Here is a 23,865-nt window from a genome sequence, read left to right as displayed (position 1 = left end):
TGCCGTTTGCTGTTCCTATCGTTCTACTTTTGTAGCGTCCCTTTTGAAAAACGCTTCAGTTATTGAACGCAAACTAGTTTATGGGTATGATTTTTTCTCTCCCATGATATTTATGTGCGTTCGCTTTTTTGCTCTTTATTCAATGCTTTATAAAAAGTGTTACAGTGATCGGATTTAGTTCAAATATGCGCCGTTTCGTTTGATCTTCTGTTTCCATCTAAACGGCAACTTCATAAAACCCCTTCGTAGAACCCCACTCCTTATTTGTGATTAACTCGGACAGCCACTTTTCACAAGCCTCTTTTGAGTTCAACTTTACACTACCAAGGGCGTTCGCCATGGACAGGAACAGGTGGCAATCACTTGGCGCTATGTCCGGGCTATATGGTGTATGCGATAAAACCTCCTATCCGAGCTCCCGTAGCTTCTGACGAGTCGTCAAGTGTGTGGTCTGGCGTTGTCCTGGTGGAACACTACACCCTCCCTGTTGGCCAATTCTGGACGGTTCTAGTCGACCGCATGCTTCAAACGGTCCAGTTGTTCGCAGTACATGGTAGATTTAAGCGTCTAGCCTTATGGGAGCAGCTCATAGTGAATGATTCCCTTCCAATCCCACCAAATACACAGCAAATAAATCTTCGTCAATCCCGGCTTAGCCACTGTTTGGGACGATTCACCGACCTTCGACCACGACCGGTTTCGCTTGATATTGTCGTATGTGATCCATTTTTCGTGGAATAAAAACGATGCACTCAATGAGTTGAAATAATCATATGATTGTCATTTACAATTTAATTTAATTTTATTTACATCGATAGACCGATTTCTGCAATAGCAAAACAAATCGTGGAAGTCTTACTCATAAAGCCATATGCCCTTAAGCTTTGTTTATCAACATTTTCATTATAACAAAATCACTATAATGATGCTGTATATACATATATACATAAACACACGAAATTAATTTTCTTTTTGAAGATCACTAAAAAATCCCCGCGCACCTACGCCCGCTTCCCCACAAACACGCTTAACACGCTTCACCACAACTTTCAACAATTTATTTATTTATTTTTGTCTATTCCTTTTGCAGCTAACATTGCTCACAGCTCACTCCAGCATCACCTTAACGCCGATCATGATCATTAATTATGCATAAGCCAAAGTGATCTTGTCGATCTTGTCGAAGAGAGCAAGCGGCATGCTACTTACTACTCGTGTGATGCTCGCACCACTGTTTTGGCTACATTTTATGTTTTGTTTTGGTTCAACTTTATTATCATTATTATTATCTGCTTTTTGTTGTTTTTTTATATTTCTTCCTTTGTTTTCTTCTATTTTTTTCTGGAAGGTTAATGCACCTTCTGTCACTAAGCACCCAATCAATGTGTGTTATTGTGTCTCTCGGTTAGTCGAAAAGCAACAGATGCAAGAGAAGTTTGTGGAGGAGAAAAAATAAGAAAATGAAATGAATATTCAAATCGTTCAATTTAACCAATAAGCAATGACGTTGCTTTTAAGTGGCAAAGAAGAAAGTTCGGCACAGTCAATCTTTTGAACTTGAAGAAAGTTGTTGAAAAGCTATAAAATTACAAAATAAAAAAATGATAACGAAGTAATGTTAATGTAAAGCACGTACTTAAGAAAGGGCTAAGCGCTGGCAGTATTGAACTCGCTACAAGTTATAGAAATGTACATAATTAACGATCAGTATCATTTATGTATTATTTAAGTCCTACCGATTTTATGGCGTAGGCAAGACTTGTGTATAATAGCGTTTATAGACATTTACCATACATTTTATAGATACATTCCAAACACTTGGTGTGTATTAAGTTGAATTTTAGATTGAGATAACAGACTAAGGAAAGTAAATATAACTATTATAAAATTAAATAAAATGATTATTATTGGGAAACTTCTTTAAAAATTAATCAATGATAATGTTCAGAATATTTCAAGTACTTGCAGAACTTGTAGACATTTTCTATGCAGAAAACCTTTAGCGAGTGACGATAAGAACAAAAAACTGGTATAAATTGGTATACTGGTATAATCAAAGAGAGTTGTAATATGAAATATTATTTTAATTAGATATCCACTTACTCTCTTGTATTAATTTGAACACTACGATCGTGTTGTTGCTTTCACATTGATTTTCTGTAAAGAGAGTAGAGCTCCATTTTAATAATGAGCAGAGAAGTGGCGAGTCGAAGGCGTGAAACTTCGTTAAAATTGATCTAATGATTACGATGCTTACAATTTATAACTTAGTCTATATAGTTTTTCACTATCGGATGATCCAAGTAGACTATTTTCAATGATATTTTTTGACAGTCTAACGCCTGAATAACGTTTAAAAAGTGTCCAACTTTATTACGAAAATTCAGGTTCTGTAAAGAATGTATTTCGCGCGATTCGCGCAACTTATGGTCAACATAATTGGCCTACTGAGCGTACTATTCACTATACCATCAACCATATTGAGACCCAGCATTTATTATTGGATAATTTTCGACCGAATAGATCACGGCAGTGATCTGTCGTAGCTGACAGTGTACACGAAGACCGTGGGATAGACGCTTGTGCAGCTTGTGCACGAACTAAAGCCGCCCGACCTTCCCAAACGACATCGCTTCGCTCTATGGGCGATTGAAAAGTTCCAAGAAGGTCCGACGTTCAGCGATAAGGCCCATTTCTGACTCAATGAGTATGTAATAAAGCAAAATTGCCCCATGTGAGATTAACAGCAACCTGAAAAAATACATGAGCTGCCATTTTATCCAGAAATAAAGTTTCGGAGTGGTTTGTGAGCAGTGTATTCATCGGTCCACTCTTTTTCAAAAATGATGTCGGTGAGAACGTAACAAGACTACGCCACTTCTAACACATCGCATCAATCAATAGATTTATTGAGAGAACTCTTCGGTGAGCAGATCGTGTGATATTAAACCGCTATACTTTTTCCTGTGGGGATATGTAAAATATAAAGTCTATGCGAACAATCCCGTTTTGATTCAGGCCTTGGATCAAAACATCACGCTTATGATTTGCCGGTTACCAGTGGAAATGCTCGAACGAGTCATCGAAAATTGCTCTCAACGGATGGACCATCTGAAATGAAGCCGCGGCCAACATTTGAAAGGGATAATGTTGAAAAAGTAAATGCTAAATAATGTTCTTTCGAATGATAATAAACAGTCTCCATTAAATTTAATATTTCAATGACGTTTTCTTTAAAAAATTAAGGATATGGATCACCCTTTATATGGTAGAATGCTTACAATATGTAGATTCAGTGTTATCATCTCTTCTCTAACCATTCTTAATTAAATTGCTGTCAACGACCGCTTGAAATATTTGAAACCTTCCCAGTATTATATAATTTATTTTTTCTTTGTCTAATGTCTTACTAAGTTAACTTGATGAAGCTATTATACATATACAGATTTCTTAAAATATAAAATCGTTCAGAGTTGCTTATGTAAGCGTAGATGACCTATTTACGACTGTATATTCAACACTGTCGGTGTGACTTTGTGAGGATAAATATATTTACTAAATTTTTTGGCGAAAATAAAGCTAACTATTACTTGCTTGATGCAAACTCATACATATTTACCAGACACAGTGACTCAAATACAACAACAATGAGTCAACAACAAAGGTGTCAATAGCCAAAATCAATATGCCAATTTTAAAGCGACTATTTGAACCGTATAACTAAAGGCAAATTTAAATAAACAACAAGAAAAAATGAAGATCAGAAGCGCAAACAATTTCGCTTTCTTTTGAAAACAGATTAACAAAACAAATACAAAAACGATAACATAAAGCAACTAAAAACGTACGTCCGAAATTTCAAGATGAGACACCGAGCTGAGTCAAGCAAATCGAGCATAAAACACATTCAGCAAATTTGAACGATGCTGATTGAGCGCATTACGAGCAGCGTGTTTTTTTCCTGCGGCAAGCGCGAGCAGCGACGCCGCCAACACGCTGCCATTATTGTCATCGTTAAGCGGCGAAATTGATTTGGATTTTTACTTTCATTTTTTACATGCGCCAGAGCAACTGCTGGTACAATTTTTCGAATACATATATTTATATTTAAGGGTATGTCTGTATGTGGCTTCAAGCCGCCGAATGTCCAAACATGGCTGGGTATATAAAAGACGACGGCGTTGCGCTGAATTCGCTCATAAAGATCGCACAAACTGCAGACTGAGAAAGTAAAATACGAAATGGGTGTCCGTGTCTTCAACTGCTGTGCCGGTGGGTTTCACTAAACACTAACAGTTAACATCAACAAAACAACAATAAAAATAAAATAAAATTCACAAAAATTTCAATATATTGTTTAGAATTCAAATTTTTACAACAAACACTTTTGTCACTTTCAGTTTTATTGGCGTTATTTTACATTTGTTTCGGTGCTATCGACGCCGCCGCCATTAACGGTGGTCCTCGCAGCGCCAGCGCCTTGACGCCAGCCAGCGAAAATGTGCATGCGCTGCGCGTCGCGCGTCAAGCATACTCCGACGAAGATGACTCTGAGGAGGAAGATGATGTGCAAGCGCAAAATTTCGCACAACATCAACAACAATTTCCTGACGACTCACAGGAGGATAGTGATGAGGATGATGCCGATGATGATGGTGATGACGATGGCAGACGTCGACGTCGTCGCGACACACAGGCCGCAGAGGCTGAGAAACCCGAGTTAGTTGAAACCGTCGCAGTACCAGAACCTTTGTCAGCGCCCGCGATGAACGCACCAACCGCTGCGCTCGATAAGGAACCCGAACAGAACGCGGAAGCTGGCGCACCAACTGTGGCTGCGACGCCGAATGCGCCATCACGCAACACATCTGTGTTAATACTCATACGCGATGCGCTGAAGAAGGTCACCACGCTGCCCACCGAACAGGTGGCCACCAACGCGTTGCAGTACTTCCAGCTGTTCGAGCATTTCATACAGCAGACAATCGAGAATGTGATTGGCGATGACGATGATGATGAGGATGAGGCAGCAGCTGGTGGCACCGCAGCAACCACTATTAAGCCGGATAGTATTTTCACGCCTGAGGAGGAGGAAATTATTGCCGGCGTTGAGGAGATTCTCAAGGAGCCCGAGTTGGTCAACAAGCAACCGCAGGAGCCGGCCAAACCAGCCGAGGAAGTTGAAAATGTAGTGGCAGAAACTATACCAGCTCCCAGCGCTTCAAATCCTGCATTGGTTGCGGAGGAAAAACCTGCAACTGCTGCGGAACCAGCTGCGAGCGCAGCTTAAATGAGCTAATTGATTTTATTTGGCGCTCTATAGTGTGTAGTTGTATGTACTTATTTATTTATTGCATAGTTATTTAGGAAAAAATATAAAGAAATTTCATTGAAGAAATTCGAAGCTGTCGTTGTTAGTTTTGAACTGCCTTTGAAGAGCTAATGTTATTTTCGTAAAGTCGTCTAGTTTCTTTCATGTACTTAACCGCCCCGACTATGTAGGTATCTCCACAGCCATCAGAAGGATTAAACGATCCCACGTCACTCAGTTGTAGGTATCCGGAACGGACCCATATTTATATCCGGCCAAGTAATTACTCAGTCCAAGGTGGATTGATTTGGAATTAAAATTTAAGGAAATAATTCCCAGGCTAGGAAATGCAAAGAAGCAGACCTTCAGACTAACCATTCAAAAATCGAAAGTTTTAAAAGCAGAAAAGAGTCCACTAAAATATTGTAAAGGTTCCAGAAGTGCCACGTTCACAAAGTCTACGTAAGTCCTGGATGTAGGATATTCATTTATTGCCTCCAAAGAGGGAATCGTAAGATTTCGGTCGAAATGAGTTTGATACACCTTGCCACATAGCATTGAGCTCAAAATGCAAGACTAAAAATGAAACTTTTGAGAGCGACCCCAGATGTGTGATTCTCGAATGTTCTATCAAAAAGATTTATATAGTCTACCTAAGTTAGACAACTTTGTAAAACGGCGACCAATAAAAACTAAAACTACACTAGATTGTGATACTAATCAGATTTTAGACAACATTAAATAGAAAGTGAGAGCCTCCGCAGTTTGGTTTTTGTTTCTTGAGGCCTCTTTCAACACCAAAGTTATACATTTATTTAAGGACAAAAGCTCTAGAAGTCTCTTGTGTTTTCTTGTGTTTTCTTGAAGTCAAGCACAGCCACAAATAATTTGATAATTTCTTTATTGTTTCTAGTATTTGAAGTTCAATCTCATAAAATAATGTCCAGATATTCCAGAGATTTTTTCATAAAAATCCAACAACTATGAAATGGGACCTAAGTTCTAAAACTATATTCGTTAGATAATTTCTAGAAACGCATCCCATCAAATAAGAAATGTCTACTTTTTTTCTCCTGTGAGTATGGACTAAACTCTTCTATATGTCCTTCTATATTCTTCTATAATCTTTTATGAGAGCATATAATTGCTGGAACGCGATGAATATAGATTGCTTCAATAATCGAAATTAAGTATTTAAGGGAAGAGTGGGCGATAAACTTCAATAGACATGAAAAAGAACTTGAAATCTTCGAGTTGTTTAACGAAAAACTTGATAGCACACATTCGAATTCTTACAGAAAGCTCTTTGATTAATGTAGATGACTATTACATAATATGTTCTTCACGAAGAATATCAAGGCCACATATTAAAATTATAGGCATTATTAGAAATAATTTAACAATAAAAAAATCGTAATTTCTTTATGTATTTTAAATCAAAACCTTTACGATTACAAGTCGAGATAAAGCAAGTGTGCAGCATCACTTTCACTTTCCCAAACAAAACTCAAGATGGAAATCATATCGTGCTGGGAGAGGAAAACAAGTTCTATGCAGCTAGTAAAATGTAAATTTTGAGTGCATTCATAACAATAATTACATCATTCAACGATAAACGCGTGTATAAAAAGTCAACGATGACACTGAAGTGGCGGCAAACGTCAAGTGGAAGACAAACCGAGGAAATGCAATTGATAGAAGCAACAACGGTCGGCTGTTTATGTTTAGGTTTGAAATTTAAAAAAAAATAGATCCCTTATACACTTATATAACAACCTTTTCACACTTTCCACATTTTTACTCAAATTCTAGTGTTGATTTGGTGCACTTGTTTGCCGCAAAGCGTGAGCGCTGCCGGTGTTGCACGCCTAGACGCAAATGCACACGCGTCCCAAAAGCATGCGGACACAGGTGCTCGTGTGTTACCGCGTCATCATGTTGCAAGCTATAGGCAAGCCGATTATGATTATGACGAGGAGGAGAATGAGGATGAAGAAGCAGAGGAGGAGCTTGAAGCGGCTATAAGTGGTGACACTAAGATCGGCGACGGAAATGTGGAAGCGGAGAGTGAGAATAATACCGACGATGATGAGGAGGAGGAAGAAGAGGAGTATGAAGAAGATGATGCAGACAATGGTGGTGAGGAGGGACGTGCAGTAAAAAGAAAATATTTAATAGAAAAGTTTATGGGAATAAAAGTTTAAAAGGAACAATTTAGTTATTTTCATTTCATGGAACAAAGGGAAACATATACGGAGGACCGTGAACTTAGAGAATTGAGAAATCCAGGTAAGCTAAAATGTCACATGAGATCCAACTATAGGTACTTTTCGGGTTGTACAAATCTGATGCCAATTTAACAACCAAGAAGTGTTAATCTTCCTGTTAAGTCTGGGAGTTTTGTAGAACTAAAAATGAAGCCGACGATACCGATGATGTTGACCTCATTCTGGTCGATATCAATCTTCTTGAAGCCAGAATCGTCGAGCGGGTATCCCCTTCTATAGACAGAAAATCGGAAACTAGCAAATACTGACTAAAACAATGGCCGATGAAGCTCATAGCTTCACACAAGCTCCCTTCATTCGACTTGATCTAACAACAATCACATGAGAAATAAGAGAACGAATACATATTTATTTCAGAATATACGAGTATGTTTATTTTATTTATTCCCTATGGTAATTTGTTGTATAACGATGTTGGAGAGACCTCTCTCTTCAGCGCACCTCTCAAACTGATACGATTCGCTTTGTGCGGAATCTGTTGACCACCAATCGATAGTGTCACTGGCAGACCGGGCATTGAATTCACGTATATTGGTATTGTTATATAAATAGGATTTCCGCCATCTGGGTTAGGAGTTTTGATTTTATGCGGCTTCAACTGGGAGAATAAGAAAAGAAAGCGATAACAAGTTTTAAATGAATCACACCAGGTATGATTATCATAAATATTATTATATAAATATTGAAAAAATAGATGATTATTTTACGATAAAGTAAAGATTACTTTATGTCATTGTAATGATTACTTTACGTCATTGTAATGATTACTTTAAGTCATTGTAATTATTGGTTTACGTCGCGGTCATCATTACTTTATATTACTGTACACACTTACCACAGCACTATCAGTAATACTTTGTGGATTCTCCTCGATATCTTCAATGGTATTAATTAATTCACCGTTCTTAATCTGCTCCACTACTTCTTTTTCATTTGCCACCTCTGCATTTTGTGTGTTTTCTTTTTCCACTTCACCACCCGATTTCTCCTCAGTCACAACAATTTCCTTAGCACGTTTACGCGATACTAACGGTACTTCTTTATATTCATAGTCCCCAATTCGTGCAACGTTTGGTGTCACATGTAATTCAGTTGCAACAACAGTTTCTTTGGGCACCAGGGAGACATCAGCGGAGTCAAGCATATCAAATGCCGATAAGGCAGTGCGCTCACCAAAGCAGCACAGGCATTGAATAAGAGAAACGCTACAAATAATTAACACTTTTGATGACAATAGTATCAAAAACATTCACTATAAACTCATATATAAACTATATATTTATGTTTCGAAAATGAAAATAACAAATTGAGTTTTTTAATAAACTCATACCAGACAATTTGGTGCTCGACTGCTTCATGGTTACGGCTTGTAAATAAAACTAAATTTCTTCTCCAATATTTTCGCCTTTTTATAGAAATAGCGAAAATCTGTAAATGCGCCAACTCTAGCGAGATTATGTGTGTTAAAATTTTTTTAAATAAAGAAATGTAAAATAATAGTAAATAACAAGAACAACAACACCACATATGATGTGCAGCTTTGATAATGAAAACAACAAAAATGTATGATGGAAGATGTAAAAAGGCGAAAGAATTTATTAATTGAATGTGGCAACTTTCTATAAACAAAAAAAAACAGTTTAGATAAAATTAATGACTATTTTGAAAATCGAAAATATATTTATATATGTATTTTATTGGAAGTTTGTTTGAGGTACTAGTTCGCACTATTATAGCCTTTACGCTTCCAAATAAGCTCTTAAATAATCTCCATATGTAGTTTGACAACTAAACGACAGGTACGTATTCAACCCTCTCAGAAACAATACTTTATTGAAAGTACAGTGGAACTTCCATAACTCGAACTTCCATAAGTCGAAGATGGCCATAACTCGAACTTTTTCATTGGCAAGCGTTTAGAAATCAAATTGCATACATTTTCCTTCCATACCTCGAACTTCTATAACTGGAAGTTCTCCATAACTCGAACTCTTGAAATGACAAAGAAGTAAAATTCCATACAAAATTCATTCCATAAATCGATCTTTTCGACCAGGGGATAATAAAAAACTTAAAATTTTACTATCGAAGCAGTATTTTAAATGAGTCTCTCTATATCGTACGGAGGCTAACAAAAAATATGATATTATGCTTATGGATTACATAAATCGTGTAACAAAGGCATGGGATACAGACGTCAAGAGCCAAACAATAGCCAACTGCAACAAAGAAAAGCACAGAATACATGTTTTAACGTATGTATATACATGAAACTTTTTCCGAAGTAAATTACTAAAACTGTGTATAAATCTATATTTTACAGGTTTTTCAATAATATATTATTTTTGATTCTGGATACTCGTACTCGTACTGGTACTGGTTTGGGTTGCATCCGCGAATAAGGGTAATATTCTTGCTTGGGTTCGCTAGGTGCACCAACAGTACCAGGTTCACCAGGCCTACCATCCTCACAACGACCTTCAGGGCCTTTTGGACCCGGTAACCCAATTAGTCCGGGTTGACCCGTCTCACCTCGATGTCCACGCAAACCTATTATGCCTGGATAGCCCCGTTCACCGGGCGGTCCTTGTACTCCAGGTTCGCCTAGAGAAAACATGAATGTAGCAAATATTTTCGTTGTCATGTTAAATGTGACGTACCTTTCGCGCCGGGATATCCTTGCGGTCCAGGACGACCTTTACCATCAATACCGGGTAAACCAGGATATCCTTTCTCTCCAGGCAAACCACGTGCACCGGGTTGACCAGGTGGGCCAGTTAATGTTGAGGAAATTTCACTTATGTAATCTAAGCGGTATATTGTTAATATATAATTATGAAACACAATTATGTTTGTTACCTTTTACAACAGCCAAACAAATCTCTCGAATTTCGCGATCTTCTATATTTTGAATTTCGATATTAACTGTATCAGATTCATAGAGCGATGCAGGTGGCCCAGAGGGTCCTGGTGGTCCTGCAACACCTCTTTCTCCTTTTTTACCCGGTAGCCCTGCTAGACCATTAAAACCTGGTAAGCCGGGAAATCCAGGTTCACCTGTTTCACCTTTACTTGGGCGACCATCCAGCTGATTGGCATGTGGAGATTTCTGTCCCGGCCCAACCACTTGTCCCTTTAACGAATAAATTAATTTTAATTGCCTATAATATAATGTGATTAGCTTACCGGTGGTCCTTGTGGACCTGGAGGTCCGGGTGGCCCTCTTGGACACTCTTCAGGACATTCATGCAATTTCTGTTCATAAGTCTCTAAGTCGATGATATCTATGTAGAAAGAATATTTCCCTTTTTGATTGCAATTATGATGGCAACTATCTGATGTCTTTCGTTTGAAAATCAGTTAGTCAACATGAGATTCAATAAGTTAAGACCAACAACTTAAGACTTAAACAAACCTCAATGCATATAATAATACCTAAGTTAATCAGCATTGAAAAATTTACAATGCACGATATACACGGGTATCTTACAATTAGGATCTGAGTCAATGAAACAGTTTCAGATAATATGTCAAACACGTAAATCCTATTAAGCTAAAGTAAGTTCCTCTGATTCGTGATAAAAACTTGATATACCCCTAATTTATTTTCCATCCTTCCCTGAAGCTTTCTGTTCTCAATTATTGATAAATAAATTAATAAATGGATATCAAACATGAATCAGAAATCTCTAGAGTAACTCAAATCTACTTCAACTACTGAAACCTAGTATTAGCGCTGGAATGAAGTAAAAAACTTAAAAAAATGTGGTGATTATAGTTCATAACCTTAAATCAAAGACATTAGATATTTAGACTAATGATTTATTTGATGTGCAATGTGATGTGCACGCGGTCGCTGCCAGATAGAGAAGGGTATTACAAAGCTTACGCGCTATGTTTTATAACAGCAGGCGGACTTGAGCCTAACTGTTGCTTATGTATTGGCAGTTCCCTTTTGTGTTATATTCGTTTCAGCAGTCCTGGAATTAAGTAGGACTTGCTGACTTGCTGACATGATGTTGCCATATAATATAATGTTATAAATATATTATAATATAATTAAAGATTGTGGTATGTCCCACAAAAAATCAAGTTTTTCAATCAATATTTTTAATTCTTTACATTAATTGAAAGCACGAGAGCGTTTAATGTTCAGCTCGGAAATTTGCCCTTCTATGCTTGTTGGTTCTTTTATAACTTCCTCCAAAAATTTAATACATTAAATACTAAAAAGTCATAAGTCGACTTATTTGTTTTTGTCACCAATTCACCAAATTAAAAAAAGCACAGAATTCTAGTCGAGTTTTATAGTATTTTGTTTATTTACCTATACTTTACTATCTTTTCTATTTGTATTTGATCATTTACTATTTCGACTTTGGCAGCCGTAAGCATGGAATGTGTGCTCTTTTGCGAATTTTGTGAATGTCTAAGGTTATCAGCAATGTTATTTTATTTTATTTTATTTTATTTTATTTTATTTTATTTTATTTTATTTTATTTTATTTTATTTTATTTTATTTTATTTTATTTTATTTTATTTTATTCTATTTTATTTTATTTTATTTTATTTTATTTTATTTTATTTTATTTTATTTTATTTTATTTTATTTTATTTTATTTTATTTTATTTTATTTTATTTTATTTTATTTTATTTTATTTTATTTTATTTTATTTTATTTTATTTTATTTTATTTTATTTTATTTTATTTTATTTTATTTTATTTTATTTTATTTTATTTTATTTTATTTTATTTTATTTTATTTTATTTTATTTTATTTTATTTTATTTTATTTTATTTTATTTTATTTTATTTTATTTTATTTTATTTTATTTTATTTTATTTTATTTTATTTTATTTTATTTTATTTTATTTTATTTTATTTTATTTTATTTTATTTTATTTTATTTTATTTTATTTTATTTTATTTTATTTTATTTTATTTTATTTTATTTTATTTTATTTTATTTTATTTTATTTTATTTTATTTTATTTTATTTTTTTGTATTTTTTTTCCCCCAAAATTTTTAACACTGATACACACCACTTTGGCTGTTTGAATCAACACCTATACTTGACAGAGTCCCGAAAACGAGCATAACAGCCAATATGTTGTAGAATAACGTCATCCTTTTAGCTTTTTATTTTTCAAAATTATTTATAATATCACTTTATTCAAATCGTTTGCATTCTAAGTTCAAATAACTAACTAAACCTCTTCAATCTATGAAGACCGTCTCGCAACTAAAGTATAAAATACTTGAAGTGTCTTAGCAGCCATGCCCAACCAATATATTAGATCATATTGTATAGCCTTAATCACATTAACGACATATTATATATTTACACTATACGACAAAATCGACTTTTTTACAATACAATACTATTCATCTTATCGCTCCTCTTTACGTTTGTTGCTTTGAAACAAGATTTTCGGTTTATGCGATCTAACAGTAGAACCATTAGAACTTATATGTATGTGTGAGTACCAAATGTTGACCATTTAGTGTTGCTAGAAGAAAGATCTGTTCACAACTCTACTCTCCCAATGCGATAAGTATTGAAGCAATTGTTGGTAAGTCCGTTCTATGTTTATATCATTAGATGATTTTTAAACTGTTTATGATTTCGCAAAAGTAACTTACAGTAAATTATACCCATTCCCAATATTCTTATTATATTAAATAATACTTAAGTGAGTCTTCTTAACCTAATTAAGGTACTGCAATGGATCTTCGATGTACCACAAATATCGTCAGCTCCTGTACGCAAGTCTATACAACTTTCTTTTTTTTTCAAAGAAATGTAACAATTCAACTTGCTCGAGATTCGACGTTGTGCTCCCTTAAATATGACTATTTTCAAATACACAAAAACTTAATATTAGTTTTACATATGTAAGTCTTCTTTTGATACAAAATTTAGATTAAATTATAATAAAATTGAACATATCGAAAATTGTATATACTCGCAATTTATTTATGTAATTGTACTATGAGAATGCACAATGCGATATTCGGCATAAAATTCACCGGAATAACGACTAACATATACTATATATACTATTGTACAAAGTCCACTGGAAGTTTGAAAACTCGTATAACAGGTATATGGAGCTAGAGGAAATATTGACTTGTACAGCGACACACTATTAGCTAAAACAAAACAATCTCCTTTTAAGTACTTTAGAATATCTGAGATATTTGCCGAGTTTTCGGAAAAAAACTAGCCACAAGCACTTGAGTTCTCATGTTCGATATATGTACATATGTGGTCTTGAAAAGTTATAATTCGATTTCGGCTATTTTTTTGTCGAGAGATGTCGCATTAGAAATACACATTGGTGCTAAGTTTGTTCCGATATCTTCACTGGTGCTTAATTTATACTTGTAAAGTGCACGACTCAGATCGTCTTCAAAATTGTGTTATAAGGAATGTAGGTGTGGTTGTTAACCGATTTCGCCACATTTCAACCTATGCTATTGGGATGCCCAGGAAATATTTTGAACCTACATTTGGTCGACACGAAATTGTTCGAGTAGTTCCTGAGGTATGGTTTTCCATCCATAAATAGGCGCCGCCGCGTCCACGCAGCACTTCTGTGCCATATTTACCATAAAATTTAAGGTTTCTAGTGTTTTTATATTGTCACAATATGTTGCAAAGAGAGTATAATAGTTTGGTTCATCTAACGGTTGTTTGTAAGTCCCGAAACTAAACGAGATATATTTAGTGTTATATATGGTATGACAAATCAATGAAGTGTTCTAATACTATATAACACTTCACGTTAAAATAAAAACGTTGTATTTCTACAGCAACAAGAAAGCTTGCCAATGAAGCTCATAGCCTCACAGCTATGCTCCCTTCATTCGACTTGATCTAACAACAATCACATGAGAAATAATTGAACGAATACATATTTATTTCAGAATATACGAGTATGTTTATTTTATTTATTCCCTATGGTAATTTGTTGTATAACGATGTTGGAGAGACCTCTCTCTTCAGCGCACCTCTCAAACTGATACGATTCGCTTTGTGCGGAATCTGTTGACCACCAATCGATAGTGTCACTGGCAGACCGGGCATTGAATTCACGTATATTGGTATTGTTATATAAATAGGATTTCCGCCATCTGGGTTAGGAGTTTTGATTTTATGCGGCTTCAACTGGGAGAATAAGAAAAGAAAGCGATAACAAGTTTTAAATGAATCAGGTATGATTATCATAAATATGTATTATTATATAAATATTGATAAAATAGATGATTATTTTACAATAAAGTGAAGATTACTTTATGTCATTGTAATGATTACTTTACGTCATTGTAATTATTGATTTACGTCGCGGTCATCATTAATTTATATTACTGTACACACTTACCACGGCACTATCAGTAATACTTTGTGGATTCTCCTCGATATCTTCAATGCTATTAATTAATTCACCGTTCTTAATCTGCTCCACTCCTTCTTTTTCATTTGCCACCTCTGCATTTTGTGTGTTTTCTTTTTCCACTTCACCACCCGATTTCTCCTCAGTCACAACAATTTCCTTAGCACGTTTACGCGATACTAACGGTACTTCTTTATATTCATAGTCCCCAATTCGTGCAACGTTTGGTGTCACATGTAATTCAGTTGCAACAACAGTTTCTTTGGGCACCAGGGAGACATCAGCGGAGTCAAGCGTAATCAAATGCCGATAAGGCAGTGCGCTCACCAAAGCAGCACAGGCATTGAATAAGAGAAACGCTACAAATAATTAACACTTTTGATGACAATAGTATCAACAACATTCACTATAAACTCATATATAAACTATATATTTATGTTTCGAAAATGAAAATAACAAATTGAGTTTTTTAATAAACTCATACCACACAATTTGGTGCTCGACTGCTTCATGGTTACGGCTTGTAAATAAAACTAAATTTCTTCTCCAATATTTTCGCCTTTTTATAGAAATAGCGAAAATCTGTAAATGCGCCAACTCTAGCGCGATTAAGTGTGTTAAAATTTTTTTAAATAAAGAAATGTAAAATAATAGTAAATAACAAGAACAACAACACCACATATGATGTGCAGCTTTGATAATGAAAACAACAAAAATGTATGATGGAAGATGTAAAAAGGCGAAAGAATTTATTAATTGAATGTGGCAACTTTCTATGAACAAAAAAAAAACAGTTTAGATAAAATTAATGATTATTTTGAAAATCGAAAATATATTAATATATGCATTTTATTGGAAGTTTGTTGTTGGTTTCATTCTTTACTCTACTCTTTTTCGCATGGGTTTCGGAAGCAAACCTCAGTTCAGCTGCGTACAAGTCACAAACTAAATTCAGTTGATTACGGCAGTTGGCAAACTTTGTAGCCAGAGCGAACTCCGATTATACATAGTATATTTATAAAGTATCAGTCACCATTTTGTATTTCTCAAAACCCTAGATAATAATAATAGATAATAAATAATCTACATATATACATAGTTTGCATGGAGCACCTCTTTTCTAGGGACCCAATCAAGCCATTTATACGACAGATTTTACGTATTTAACCCTCTCAGAAACAAAACTTTATTGAAAATACCATAATTTCCGAGATACGAAAACATTACTCTTTTTTAAAGAAATGTTTCACATAAACAAAAAAATGTCAACATTGCACACAATAATTGTAATTTTAGCCCTTATTGTAATAATTGGACGGCCCTTTGTTGTAATAATTCGGAGGTCCCTTATTATTTTGTTGTTGTTGTGCAAGCATTATTGGATACGCGTAAGCTGCTTGATAGGCATTACAATCCGGGCAAACTCCAGGCTGTCCAGGAGGGCCATGTACACCGGGTTCGCCAGGTGCACCAACAGCACCAGGTTCACCAGGCCTACCAGGTAAACCATCTTCACAACGACCTTCAGGGCCTTGTGGACCCGGTAACCCAATCGGTCCGGGATGACCAACTCCATCTTCGCCGCTATCACCTTTCGGCCCCTCCGGTCCGCGTGGACCAGTCTCACCTTGTGGTCCTTGCAAACCTATTACGCCCGGATAGCCCCGTTCACCGGGCGGTCCTTGTACTCCAGGTTCACCTAGAGAAAACATGAATGTTGCAAATAGTTTCGTTGTCATGTTAAAAGTGACGTACCTTGCGCGCCCGGATGTCCTGGCGTTCCAGGGCGGCCTTTACCAGGTCGACCGGGTGGACCAGGTGGCCCAGTTAATGTTGATGAAATTTCACTTATGTAATCTAAGCGGTATATTATTAATATATAATTATGAAACACAATTATGTTTGTTACCTCTTACAACAGCCAAACAAATCTCTCGTATCTCGCGTTCTTCTATATTTTTAACTTCGTTATTTATTGTGCCAGATACACCTGGCGGTCCAGGTGGACCAGAGGGTCCTGGTGGCCCTGCAACACCGGGAAAACCTCTTTCTCCTTTTATGCCTTGAAGTCCTGACTCACCACGTTCACCCATGCCACCGTCTAATCCGGGTAAACCACGCTCTCCTTTTTGGCCATTTAAACCGGGTAAACCAGGAGCTCCCTTAGTTCCGGGAAGGCCAACAGTCACATTTTGTATATCCGCCGTTACAACGCCAGGTGGACCTGGTCGCCCAATTAAACCTGGTTCGCCTTTCGGACCTGGTATACCATCCCAACCCCGTACTCCGACTTGTCCAGGTATGCCGGGAAGTCCAGGTTCACCTTTTTCACCTTTACTTGGGCGACCATCCAGCTGATTGGCATATGGAGTTATCTGTCCCGGTCCAACCACTTGCCCCTTTAAAGTATAAATTAATTTTAATTGCCTATAATTTGTTATTAGCAGCTCACCGGTGGTCCCTGTGGACCTGGAGGTCCTGGTGGCCCTCTTGGACACACTTCAGGACAGGCATGCAATTCCTGTCCCTGCAAAGCAACTGGTGTGGATGACAGAAGCGTTGGTCGATAAGTAGTAGTCGTTAGAAATGTTAAATCCGGACGCTGTGGTGTTGACGATGACGGCAACACAGTTGAACGCGGCGTGGTATATGACTCCTTAGCCGAATCTCCCTTAGGCGCCTTCGCATATTGCAGTATGTCTTCACATGTGGCACGATTAGGTTTGTCAACATCACAACTGAAGATCATCCATTGCAAGTCAATCTGTAAAGCGAGACTTTTAACAAGTGTTCTTGACATTGTCACAGTTAGTTTACTTACTGGTACTGTGCTTTTAGTTTTGCAATCACGTGCGACAGTAAAAGCACCTTCGGTCGCATCAATCGGACTGCGCACATCTAATCGCGTATTCAAACTGCCACTACGATCTGGCACAGGTTTGCAATCGATCCAAAGACGTACAGCATCCTGTGTAACACCAAGCATTACTTTGTGCCATGAATGGTCAAAAATCTGTTGAAGTATATGCAGAAAATTAACAAGTGGCAAATATCAGCAGGTTCATGCAATTATATACTTCCAACTCCTCATATGTAACCGTCTGCAAAGAACCATCATATTTGGGTAGTGAAAATTCCAGCGCATTGTAAAGTGGATTCATAATGACGCTCATCTGTGATTCGTATCTATAATTCGAGATTTCGAAGAGGAACCACTCATTTGGTGGATCAAATTCTGGCACACGAAATGTGCATTCAAATGAGAAGGCATCGGGTACACCTTTAGGGAAAGCCTGTGACGACTCGATTGTCATGTTGGAGTACTCTTCGAAATGATATGCGGTCTGATAGCCAGTCGAACCGACAATTTGTTGAACGCCTTGATATTGATGATACGCCTCGTCGAAGCGATACGAGGAGATGATATCATAGTTGGTGAGATCAGGATCACCAGCACGTTGTATGCTGCATGGGCTAACCGGCACAAAGTCGTCATCTTCAAACTGATCATAAGCATCCACGCCGATGTTGTCTATGGAAAAAAATATTGAATGAAAATCAGTTAGTCAGCATGTGAATCCATAAGTTAGGGCCAGTAACTAAAATCTTAAACAAAACTCAAATAAGTGCCTTTTCATTTATTTTTCACCCTACTCTGAAACTCTCTGTCCTCTGGTATATCAAAAAATAAGTATATCAAAAATCTCTAAAGTAACTTAAATCTACTTGAGCTATTGGATTAACCTTGGAATGAAGTATATGAGAAACTTTTTAAGAATCAAGCTAAACTAAGTCGATTCAAACTCTCTCCCTCTCTGTATCTCACTTATTATCGAATTATAGTGCTTATTCACACATAGAATGAGAATAGTTTTTATACTCTGTTCTATTTGAAGGCACGAGAGAGTTTAACGTTCAGCTCGGAAATTTGCCCTTCTATGCTTTTTGGTTCTTTTATAACTTCCTCCAATAATTGAATACATTAATTATTAAAAAGTCATAAGTCGACTCATTTGTTTTTGTCACCAATTCACCAAATTAAAAATAAAACACATTTGCAGGTAATTAACTCCACTGATGCACAAGAATTTTAGTCGAGTTTGGCAGATAGTATTTAGATTAATTTCATATACTTTACTATATTTATAGCACTTTCTATTTGCATTTGATCATTTAATATTTCGACTTTGGCAGCTTTTTAACGTAAGCATGGAATATGCGCTCTTTTGTGAATGAGGAAATAGTGTCAACAGCTGAGGTTATCAGCAATTATGTGGACTAATTTTAATTTAGCCGGACGCTAGTGTCTTGTTGGACTACCGAATGTGATATTTCTTGATATTTGATTTCGTTCTTATTTTTCAATTTCTTTTTTTATAATTTTTTTATTTATTTTAATTTAATTTTATTTTATTTTATTTTATTTTATTTTATTTTATTTTATTTTATTTTATTTTATTTTATTTTATTTTATTTTATTTTATTTTATTTTATTTTATTTTATAAATTTTTTTTAACAAATTATTTAACACCGATACACACCACTTTCTCGTTTCGAAACAGCAGCCAGATTCGGCACAGGCCCGAAAACGAGCACAGCCACCAATATGATGTAGAATAACTTCATCGTTTGTTTTGTTTTTTCAAAATTATTTAATATATCACTTTATTAAAATCCTCTGCATTCTAAGTTCAGTTTTAATTCGTTTTTTGTTTCTAATTCAACAAAGCTCCTCGATCTATGAAGACCGTCACGCAACTAAAATATAAAGTACTTGAAGTGTCTCAGACAGCCATGCCCAACCAATATATTAGATCATATTGTATAGCCTTAATCTACGCAATTGTCACATTAACGAGATATTTTTATGCTTGCTGCTCTTTTTATTTTAATAATTCTTATTCCATTTGCAACTGTCTACACTCCTCAGCTTATCGCTGCCCGCTTTTGTGCTGTCAATGGGATCAAGATTTTCATTTTAAGCGATCTTGCAGTAGAGCCATTAGAACTTATGAGTACCAGATGTTGACCATTTAGTGTTGCTAGAAGAAAAATTTGTGCACAACTCTACTCTCTCAATGCGATAATGAATGAAGCAATTGTTGGTATGTCCGATGTATTTTTGTGTCATTACATGATTTTTAAACTATTTATGATTTCGTAAAAATGATTTACAGTGGGATACCTAAATTTGAGTACGATTCAAAACGCTATATGAAATGAGAAAGAATCAAGCAGAAACGAACGAATTGAGTTCGGTGGTTTGAAGAACTTTGAGACAAAATTCCATTACCAAAAACTTTATTATATTAAATAAAATATAAGAGAATCTCTTTAAGCTAATTCCAAATTACGAAAGCTAGAACGGATCTGCGGTAGTATTCTTTAGTTTATATAGGGTGATTTTTTTGAGGTTAGGATTTTCATGCATTAGTATTTGACAGATCACGTGGGATTTCAGACATGGTGTCAAAGAGAAAGATGCTCAGTATGCTTTGACATTTCATCATGAATAGACTTACTAACGAGCAACGCTTGCAAATCATTGAATTTTATTACCAAAATCAGTGTTCGGTTCGAAATGTGTTTCGCGCTTTACGTCCGATTTATGGTCTACATAATCGACCAAGTGAGCAAACAATTAATGCGATTGTGACCAAGTTTCGCACTCAGTTTACTTTATTGGACATTAAACCAACCACACGAATGCGTACAGTGCGTACAGAAGAGAATATTGCGTCTGTTTCTGAGAGTGTGGCTGAAGACCGTGAAATGTCGATTCGTCGCCGTTCGCAGCAATTGGGTTTGTGTTATTCGACCACATGGAAGATTTTACGCAAAGATCTTGGTGTAAAACCGTATAAAATACAGCTCGTGCAAGAACTGAAGCCGAACGATCTGCCACAACGTCGAATTTTCAGTTAATGGGCCCTAGAAAAGTTGGCAGAAAATCCGCTTTTTTATCGACAAATTTTGTTCAGCGATGAGGCTCATTTCTGGTTGAATGGCTACGTAAATAAGCAAAATTGCCGCATTTGGGGTGAAGAGCAACCAGAAGCCGTTCAAGAACTGCCCATGCATCCCGCACTGTTTGGTGTGGTTTGTACGCTGGTGGAATCATTGGACCGTATTTTTTCAAAGATGCTGTTGGACGCAACGTTACGGTGAATGGCGATCGCTATCGTTCGATGCTAACAAACTTTTTGTTGCCAAAAATGGAAGAACTGAACTTGGTTGACATGTGGTTTCAACAAGATGGCGCTACATGCCACACAGCTCGCGATTCTATGGCCATTTTGAGGGAAAACTTCGGAGAACAATTCATCTCAAGAAATGGACCCGTAAGTTGGCCACCAAGATCATGCGATTTAACGCCTTTAGACTATTTTTTGTGGGGCTACGTCAAGTCTAAAGTCTACAGAAATAAGCCAGCAACTATTCCAGCTTTGGAAGACAACATTTCCGAAGAAATTCGGGCTATTCCGGCCGAAATGCTCGAAAAAGTTGCCCAAAATTGGACTTTCCGAATGGACCACCTAAGACGCAGCCGCGGTCAACATTTAAATGAAATTATCTTCAAAAAGTAAATGTCATGAACCAATCTAACGTTTCAAATAAAGAACCGATGAGATTTTGCAAATTTTATGCTTTTTTTTTTTTAAAAAGTTATCAAGCTCTTAAAAAATCACCCTTTACAATATGGAAAAAAAGCCTAGCAAGCTCAAAAAGTATCATGAGAAAAATTAGAATAGTCTTCCATACTTTCCGAAGAATGGAATGGAATGGAGAAAAAACAATTATGTGTCATAATAATTACTTCGATATATCATAAATATCATCAGCCACTGTATGTACGATGATTTTTTTCCAATGACCTTGACCAAAAAAAGATTTTATGAAGCAAGTCACATTCATACCATATATAAAATCAAAATGTAAAATTTACAAGGGGTCATATATTTAAAGTTAGACACACACAAATGAATTCTGTTAGTTTTACAGATGTCTACTTTACGTAGACAATTGATTCGAGACTCGATGTTGAGAACAAATCCTCTTTTGGGAGATACAGAGGCGGACATAATTATTCACACATCCTTCAGTTTTCCACAAAAACTGTTGTATCTTGGAAATCATAAAAACTAGGTTATAGGTTCGTGCTAAGGAAATCTTTATTCATATCTTAGGTATTTAAAAATAAAAATAATTTAATAAATTGACTTTCTATTTTAAATAAATCGACCAAAATTGCAAATTACTTCATTTATGCGAGGGTCAAAATTATTCACACAACTCAAAGTCATGCCATTTAAATCAAACATTTTAGCAATAAAATGTAACGGAAGCATTTGGAAATGTACTACTATGAATGCTACACTGGAAATTTATGATTTTACATTGAATTTCCGACATTCGGTATTGTTATTTGCGCAAGTGAGTTGTCATTATTTGAAATGTTCCGACACAAAAGAAACTACCGTTGTTTAAGTTCAGGTATGCAATCACGTACTTTCAGTAAATTGAAATATAACTTAAGCAGATCATTGGAGGATGGAGTAATATGTAGAAGTTCACGTAAGTGAGGAAAGTTTCTGACTGCATTCACTTGGGAGTGGCCAGGAACGATTCTATTACATGTGGCTCAAGCAGCTCACGACTTCCGGTCTTAGACCAAGTATCCTCTGGGTAGCCAACAGACATCCGTTTGGAGGCGAGCTAAAGAAGGCGAAACCCGCTTATGCGGTTGTGCGTAGGGTTTGGGACCCACCACATAAAAACACCCCCCAATGAAATCGAAGAAACAGCCTCAGATGAGAGACCCCAATTTTGATGCTTACATCAGCTTCTTTGCAGAATATGGTCGGAAGAAAGCATGCCTGACGATAGGAATCTCAGTGTACTCTGTCCAATACACAAAAAGGGAGACCCCCCAATTTGCGCCAATTACCGTGGGATAAGCCTCCTCAACATCGCGTATAAGGTTCTGTCGAGCGTACTGTGTGAAAGACTAAAGTCCACCGTCAACAAACTTATTGGACAATATCAGTGTGGCTTTAGACCTGGAAAATCAACAACAGACCAGATATTCATGATGCGCCAAATTCTGGAAAAGACCCGTGAAAATAGGATCGACACACACCATCTCTTTGTCGACTTTAAAGTTGCTTTCGACAGCACGAAAAGGGCTGCCTTTATGCCGCGATGTCTGAATTTGGTATCCCCGCAAAACTAATACGGCTGTGTAAGCTAACGTTGAGCAACACCAAAAACTATGTCAGGATCGGGAAGGACCTCTCCGAGCCGTTTGATACCAGACGAGGTTTCAGACAAGGTGACTCACTCTCGTGTGATTTCTTTAACCTGATGCTGGAGAAAATAATACGAGCTGCAGAGTTAAATAGAGGAGGTACAATCATCTATAAGAGTGTACAGCTACTAGAGTACACCGATGATATCGATATCATTGAAAACAACACCCGCGCCGTTAGTTCTGCTTTTTCCAGACTGGATAAGGAAGCGAAGAGTATGGGTCTGGTGGTGAACGAGGACAAGACGAAATATCTCCTGTCGTCAAACAAACAGTCAGCGCATTCGCGTCTTGGCTCCCACGTCACTGTTGACAGTCATAACTTTGAAGTTGTAGATAATTTCGTCTACCTGGGAACCAGCATTAACTACAATAACAATGTCAGCCTGGAAATCCAACGCAGAATCACTGTTGCCAACAGGTGCTACTATGGACTAAGTAGGCAATTGAAAAGTAAAGTCCTCTCTCGACGAACAAAAACAAAACTCTACAAGTCTCTCATCATTCCCGTCCTTCTTTACGGTGCAGAAGCGTGGACGATGTCAACATCCGATG

The 23,865-nt window shown here is 36.5% G+C and overlaps 4 protein-coding genes across 5 annotated transcripts; 1 reads left to right on the top strand and 3 right to left on the bottom strand.

Annotated features, from left to right (window-relative positions):
- The first annotated feature begins 4,116 nt into the window (after nt 1-4,116).
- On the top strand, nt 4,117-5,398 carry LOC105216398 (uncharacterized). Its single transcript, XM_011190873.3, has 2 exons — nt 4,117-4,272; nt 4,401-5,398. The coding sequence occupies exons 1-2, from the start codon at nt 4,242-4,244 to the stop codon at nt 5,288-5,290; spliced, it is 921 nt and encodes a 306-aa protein (XP_011189175.2). The 5' UTR covers nt 4,117-4,241; the 3' UTR covers nt 5,291-5,398.
- Nucleotides 5,399-7,942: 2,544 nt separating this feature from the next.
- On the bottom strand, nt 7,943-9,090 carry LOC128921411 (uncharacterized). Of its 2 annotated transcripts, XM_054229053.1 has the most exons (3): nt 8,930-9,090; nt 8,435-8,804; nt 7,943-8,197 (listed from the first exon to the last, which is right to left on the bottom strand). In XM_054229053.1, exons 2-3 carry the CDS (start codon nt 8,741-8,743, stop codon nt 7,988-7,990), a joined length of 519 nt encoding a protein of 172 aa, XP_054085028.1. In that variant the 5' UTR covers nt 8,744-8,804; nt 8,930-9,090; the 3' UTR covers nt 7,943-7,987. The 2 variants fall into 2 exon arrangements, with proteins under 2 accessions (XP_054085028.1, XP_054085029.1); XM_054229054.1 differs by lacking the exon at nt 8,930-9,090 and having other exon boundaries at nt 8,435-8,851.
- Nucleotides 9,091-14,536: 5,446 nt separating this feature from the next.
- LOC128921412 (uncharacterized) lies at nt 14,537-15,633 on the bottom strand. Its single transcript, XM_054229055.1, has 3 exons — nt 15,486-15,633; nt 14,990-15,360; nt 14,537-14,775 (listed from the first exon to the last, which is right to left on the bottom strand). The coding sequence occupies exons 1-3, from the start codon at nt 15,511-15,513 to the stop codon at nt 14,566-14,568; spliced, it is 609 nt and encodes a 202-aa protein (XP_054085030.1). The 5' UTR covers nt 15,514-15,633; the 3' UTR covers nt 14,537-14,565.
- Nucleotides 15,634-16,161: 528 nt separating this feature from the next.
- LOC105216389 (collagen alpha-1(IX) chain) lies at nt 16,162-19,774 on the bottom strand. The gene is made up of 7 exons (XM_011190862.3): nt 19,544-19,774; nt 18,079-18,533; nt 17,823-18,014; nt 17,454-17,765; nt 16,911-17,400; nt 16,757-16,858; nt 16,162-16,700 (listed from the first exon to the last, which is right to left on the bottom strand). Exons 1-7 carry the CDS (start codon nt 19,626-19,628, stop codon nt 16,294-16,296), a joined length of 2,043 nt encoding a protein of 680 aa, XP_011189164.2. The 5' UTR covers nt 19,629-19,774; the 3' UTR covers nt 16,162-16,293.
- Between the last annotated feature and the right edge of the window lie 4,091 nt (nt 19,775-23,865).

The sequence above is a fragment of the Zeugodacus cucurbitae genome, chromosome 4, assembly GCF_028554725.1.
Source record: "Zeugodacus cucurbitae isolate PBARC_wt_2022May chromosome 4, idZeuCucr1.2, whole genome shotgun sequence".
Taxonomy (NCBI): domain Eukaryota; kingdom Metazoa; phylum Arthropoda; class Insecta; order Diptera; family Tephritidae; genus Zeugodacus; species Zeugodacus cucurbitae.
The sequence above is the reverse complement of the archived record's forward strand: the minus strand, read 5'-3'. Positions and strand labels throughout refer to the sequence as shown.